A 6,839-nucleotide genomic window follows, 5' to 3' on the forward strand; every position below is an offset into this window, starting at 1 on the left:
TATATACATATATATATATGTGTATGTGTGTTTTATATTTTATATTTTCATTTCCTTCAGTTTCTCTTCGAACAATTGATGATGATGTGAAATTTGTCAGGAAAAATCAACCAGTAACTTTTGAATGTCCTATTGCAAAACAAGAAATTTTCAAGTGGCAAATTGGATTTAAAAAAATTGAAAATTCTACATGGTCACCTGTTAAAACTAAAGAGTTTGAAGCAAATGTGCTTTCTGGGGAAGTCAACATCTTAAACATCACACTTCTTTCAAATAGTGATTTAAAATTTAGTTGTCAGAGCACTAACGAGAAGATAATATTTGAAGCAATACCATTATTCAGTAAGTACCAAATATAAATCATTTGTATGTATTTTCCTATTATCTATTATGATCATGAACATAACATATTTCTCTAAACACTAACTGTGAGTTTCAGTCAATTCATAAAATCTGATAGCTGTAACAAATACTGCCAATAATATTTTAATGCTTATGACCTTCTTCCTTACATCATTCCAATATTATTGAAATAGCAATATTATGGTTGAGATTATATGTTTGATTTGTAGAAGGGAGACTTAGTTGCTAGCATAAATTGTTCTTGGTTTAATGAAATGAACAAAATTAATAATTGTCCTAAAAATCTGAGAAATGTTATTGTTATTAGAAATGAACATTCTTTTAATGCATTAACCTCATCTTTAGAGTGTATACCGGTTGGATTTCTGATTGTTGTCAGAAATATTCTTGAATATGCACTCACAAACACACATGTATATCCTCATTGTCGTTGTCATCATCATCATCATCTGTCTGTTTTCCATGCTGGATGGATTGACAGGAGCTGGCATGGATGGAAGTTATACCATGCTTCATTGTCTGTTTTGGCTCAGTCTCTACAGCTGAATTTCATTTTGTAGATAAATATTTACCTACAAAATGAAACTTGAAATTTTGAAAAAATATTGTGTGGTGTGTCAGTATATATCTATGCATGTCACTAATCTTTCTTTCTTTCTTTTTACAATAAATTCCAATATAATCATAATCTACACACTCTGAAAGGCATTAGCAGAAGATATGCAAGAATAACAGTTTTTCTGAAAGTTGTAGAAACAAAGATGACACACATGAATTTTCCAAAGCTCTCCTCACTATCCCTATAAAAATATTTTCATAAAAATTCTTATGTTATTGGAATCTGTACCATATGCAAAACCTAGTCCAGTTTTGAACACTTCACCCCCACCGGCTACTGTATATCATTGCACATGTGTTACCAGAAGTTCATAATATACTTGTACTTTTTAAATCATGTCAAGATATACATATGTATATATATATATATATATATATATATATATACAGGATGACAATTCTCCGCAGTGATGTGCATAAATATAAACTTGTTACCAGTTCAAATATGCCTGAGGTATATTTGAAACCATAAGAAAGTCATTCACTGTATCTTGTCATGGAAAAAATTTCTTGCTGTAGACAAATAGGTGTAAATACAGTGAGTCAGCTCATGGTACACATGGACATATGCACGCACACACGCACATACGCACCCACACACATGCACCCACACACATGCACACAAACACATGCATGCATGTGTGTGCATGTAAATATAGATATATATATTTGCATATTTATGTATATGACAAAGTGTAAGCATCTTAAGAGGAGAATTGGGCATAAGATGCATCAGATGTGGTGTGCAACAGAGAAGACTGTTCTGGTATGGTCATGTGACACATATGGACAAGGACAGCTGTGCACAGAAGAGCTGATCTCTAACTATGGAGGGTACCTATGGCAGAGGTAGACCTAGGAAGACATGAGATGAGTTGGGGAAGCATGATCTTCAAATGTTGGGTCTCACAGAGATGATAACAAATGGTCAAGACATTTGGTAATTTGCTGTACTTGAGAAGACCTATCAAGCAAAGTGAAATCACAGTTGTGGCCAGCAACACATAGAAGGTGTCCATGGAGTAGTTGGTATTAGGAAGGGCATCCAACCATATAAACCAAGCCAAATCAGACTGGTTATGTGTATGTATGTATGTGTGTATATGGGTGCACATATACATACATGTGTGTGTGTTTTGATCCCGGTCCGTTTGTGTAAGACCAGTGCACTGGACATTTTGCAAACGACCTTATGCAAATAAATCGTAGTTCCCACATAGTTAAATGGGCTTACATGACTTCTTGTAAGACCATTTAGCCATGAAGGGACTAAAATTTATTTGCATAGGGTCAGTGCACAATGTCCAGTGTATATTTAAGACATAGTTTCTGCTAATATCATTCCTTTTGCTCGTTTGCTGTTCATGAAACAACAGCTCTTGTATCAACAGCTATTCTTCTTCTTTTTATTCAAATGTTACTTAGTCAATGTCTTTAATTTCCTCCTTCATATTCAGTATCTTGATTTCCAGCTTCTTTTCTCATTGTATAATGTTTATACGATAAATTTGCTGATTAAAATGTACCTGTGTATTAATATGGTATTAATAATTAATGATAATAATAGGTAAATATTACTTCTTCTTGTAAGCTCATGTAGCTATGTGGAGACTAAGATTTGTTTGTGTAGGGTCTGTGCACAGTGTGCATTTTTGCACACCCACTATGAGCCTCCACAATTTAAATTTATTTGTACATGAACTTTTTCACCTGGCAGCTAATATATTCCTGTGCTGTGTGTGGGGAATGCATATTTTTCTTACTTTCCTCTTGGTCCCATTATACCTTCATGCAGGCATCCAGTCAAAGGCATCACATATGTAACATATGGTATAATTATAAATTGAGTAAATTTTAGCTATTTCTCAGCCTTAATCAATTTTCGAACCTTTTTGGGTTCTCATCAGAGATGTCTACACCATTCTGACAGTCTCCAGAGAAACAAGCAGCCAAACTGTTTATATATACTCAACAAATGCAGCAGGTCCCTAATCTGCATACTGAAAGGGCTATACCAGCAGCCTGTCAATGGGGGTCTTAATCCACACAGTATCAAGGTATGATATAATAGATATGTAACATATATAATTATAAACAGAGCAAATTTTAGCTATTTCTCTGCTAAACTGTCCTGTGTAGCCATCCTATCCTCTCTTGCTGGTCAACCTACATGCCCTATTCTCATACTCTCTTCATTTCTTGTTGGCTCTTGCTCTGGATGTTGCAGGGGATGGAGGAAATTGTAATTCATTGTAATTCACTGAATAAACTCTGTACCAAAGCTCTATGCTAGCTGGCAAGCATTTTTGCAGATCTTCGTTTCAGGTGATGACCAAAGTTCCATGACTGCCTTCCCACTGTCACTCCCAAGTGCACAATTTCTGGGCCACTACCATCAACATTGGCACAATGAAAAGAAGGTAGGAGGGGGGATTATTGAAATGCTGGAGCAATGCCATGTTGATGTGTGCGGTGTGCAAGAAGCAAGCGAGATTCCTCAACAAAGGCAAAGAGATTCAAATTTTTTTTGGGTAGGCAGAAGTGATGGAGTGAGTGGCATAGGGATATTGTTAACAGAAAAATAAGTAGACAAGGTAACTGAGATAGTGAGGGTATGTGATAGTAAGCTGAGACTTATAGATAAATTAGCAGTTTCATTTATCTCTGCCTACGCTCCTCAGTCTAGGCTGGCTGATGAGCAGAAGGACCAATTTTATGAGGCTCTTTTGCAGACTACTTCAACAAATGACTGAGACTTTGTTATTGTGGTTATTTCTTCAATGGACATGTTGGATGGAATTCCCATGGATTCCAAGGAGTGTGTGGTGTCTATGGCTTTGGACCTAGGAACGAGGAGGGAACAAGACTGCTGGAGTTTTGTGATGCAAATTATCTCATGATCTGTACCACCATTTCCAGAAAACCAGCCAGTTAGCCAGCCATCTAATCATTTATCAGTCTGAGGTGAGGGGGGGCATATAAGCCAGATTGACTACCTCCTCACTAGGCAATGAGATAGACAGATGCTTGCAAATACAAAATGTTTTCCGAAAAGTGTACAACCCAACATAGATTACTAGTTAGAAACTTCAGAATTAGAGCTATAAAGGCTTGGAGAAATAAACCAATCTGGAAAAGAAGAGTATAGAAGCTCAAAGACCCAGCAAACAGACAGAAATTCAGAGATTTCCTAATGGAAGCTTCTGACAAAAGAGTAGAAGAGTTGGAAATATATAGCTTAGAGGACAATTGGAAGTTCTTGTGGAACAATTTACTAAGGGCTACAGATGAATTGTGTAGTTGCTGCAAAGTCCCAGCTAGGCCAAGGGTAATACGGTGGTAGAACAAGAAGGTAGCAAAGAATTATATCAGGTAGCCAGAAGGGCAGCTAAGTGTCAGGTTTGCATAGCAAATGGAAAAACAGAAGGTAAGAGATTTGCAAATGTTCTACAGCATGATGATCAGAGGCGTGATGTGTTGAGAACTGCAAAGCAATGTATCAGAGAGAATAGAGATGTGGCAGGTGAGAAATGTGTGCGAATAGATAATGGTATGCTTGTACTTAGTGACTCAGAGAAGAAAGATGCATGGAAGTGTCACTATGAAAGATTACAAAATGGGGAAAATGAATGGGAGAAGGAGAATCTTTCAAATATCGAACCAATTGAGGGACCAGTCATCAGAGTTGACAGCAGTGTAACAGATAAGGCAATCAAGGATATGAAGATGGGGAAAACCCCTGCACCATCAGGAATCACTGCCAAGATGATTAAAATATCTGATAGTATAGGATACTGCCTAGTCACCTGTAAAGTTAATTAGGTTATTCAGGAAAGTACCATCCCCAATGATTGATGTAGCAGCATTATTGTTAGCTGCTGCAAAGGTAAAAGTGACTGCTAGATGAAATCATGAAAGATACTGAGAGGGTTATAGCTCAATTAATCATGAACAGAATTGAACTAGATGAAAGGCAGTTTAGTTTTGTACTTGGGAAGAGTACCACAGATGTCATCTTCTTAGTGGGATAGCTGCAAGAAAAGTATTTGACCAAAAGTAGGCTATTGTACTTAGTTTTCGTCAACCTGGAGAAAGCTTTTGACAGAGTTCTCCATTCTGTTATCTAAGGAAGTTAGGCATAGATGAGTGGCCTGTTAGAGATATACAAGCCATGTACAGTGGTGCTGTCAGTAGGGTGAGAGTCAACCATGAATGCAGTGATGGATTTAGAGTGAAAGTAGGGGTTCACCAAGGTTCAACGAAAGAAAAATCTGGAACCAAAGGGCCTTAAAGTTAACCTAGCAAAGACCAAAGTTGCTGTTAGCAAGAAAGAAGATAAGACTATCTTTCCATCAGGTAAATGGGCCTGCTCAATATGTAGGAAAGGAGTTGGAAGTAATTCCATTGGCTGCATCCAGTGTAAGCTAATGGACATATAATAGGTGCAGTGGAATCAAAGGTAGATTAACAGATAAAGTCATCTTCATATGAAGCAGATGTGTAGGAACAATAAGCACTCAGAGCATGTGGGACTAAGATTCTCTCAAATGCCCAGGAGGCCCTCTAGAGATTGTAAGTAGTTTCTGTTACCTAAGTGTCCGAATTAGCAATGGGGAAAGAAGCTCTAAAAGTATTGTTTCTAGAATACAAGTAGGATGAAGTAAGTTCAGAGAGCTACTGCAGCAAATGGACTTTCTCTCAGAGTGAAAGGTGGACTGTATGATGCTTCTGTGCAAATGCCTACATCCCATGGTAGTGAGACATGGGCTCTGAATGTAGAAGACATGCATAGTCTGGAGAAAAATGAAGGTAGTATGCTCTATTGGATGTGCATCACATGTATGTCTGTATGACAAAGTGAAAACATATTGAGAGAAGAGTAAGAGGAATCAAATGCAGCATGCAAGAGAGAAGATTATATTGGTTTGGACAAGTGATGCATATAAATGAAGACAGCTGTATACAGAAGTGCTGATCACTGAAAGTAGATGATACCCACCAAAGAGTGAGACACAGGAAGACATAGGATAAAATGGTGAGGACTGATCTCAGGATGTTGTATCTCACAGAGGAAATGAAAATGGATTGAGATGTCTGGCGGTATGAGGTTTTTGAAAGGATCCACTCACGTCAGAAAAACTGAGTTCTAGAAGTGCTGTCTGCTCTATCCACACATAACAAAACTTTTCACACACCCTACCCCAACAGACCATACTACATCTCTTCCTCACATTTCCTCTACCATCCCATTTATAGTCTGATCTCCATCCCTTGTGAGTATGCCTGGCACTTTGCCACCATCTCTCTCCTGCTTTCTCTTGCATTTTTGCTATCTCCCACTCTCTCCCTCCTTCTTCTGCTCTTCCCCCAGGCTGGGTAGCCATATCCATATATCTTCTTTACAGTAGCATACCTGTTTCTGTTCTCATTCTTGATCACTCTCTCTCTCCCTCTCTCTCTCTCTCTTGCCCATCTCTCTGGCTGGGTAGCCATGTACCACCTCTACAGCAAGACACCTGTTTCTATCTCTCTGTCTCACTATAACCTTTCATCTAATATAAGATCACCTCCGCCAATATCCCTCTCTCCTCTCAAAATATTTTTTATCTTGCAAGTTTCTTGGTGATCCTACTTGTGCTGGTGCCACATAAAAGGCACTAAGTTCACACTGCTGAGTGGTTGGTGTTGGGAAGGGCATCCAACTGTAAAAACCTTGTCAAGACAGACCACAGAAGTCTGGTGCAGTCTTCTGCCTGGTTAGCTCCTGTCAAACTATCTAGCCAATGCCAGCATGGAAGGCAGATGTCAAATGATGATAATGATGATGATGATGATATATATATATATATATATATATA

General features: G+C 38.0%; 1 protein-coding gene across 1 annotated transcript in view; it reads left to right on the forward strand.

Annotated features, from left to right (window-relative positions):
- Window positions 1–6,839, forward strand: part of LOC128247863 (uncharacterized) — a 58,283-nt gene that overhangs the window by 16,253 nt on the left and 35,191 nt on the right. The window contains exon 3 of the mRNA XM_052968044.1: window positions 61–342. Within this exon, the coding sequence (XP_052824004.1) occupies window positions 61–342 (282 nt within the window). The remainder of the gene's footprint in view (window positions 1–60; window positions 343–6,839) is intronic.

This window comes from Octopus bimaculoides, chromosome 5 (assembly GCF_001194135.2).
Source record: "Octopus bimaculoides isolate UCB-OBI-ISO-001 chromosome 5, ASM119413v2, whole genome shotgun sequence".
Classification (NCBI taxonomy): Eukaryota; Metazoa; Mollusca; class Cephalopoda; order Octopoda; family Octopodidae; genus Octopus; species Octopus bimaculoides.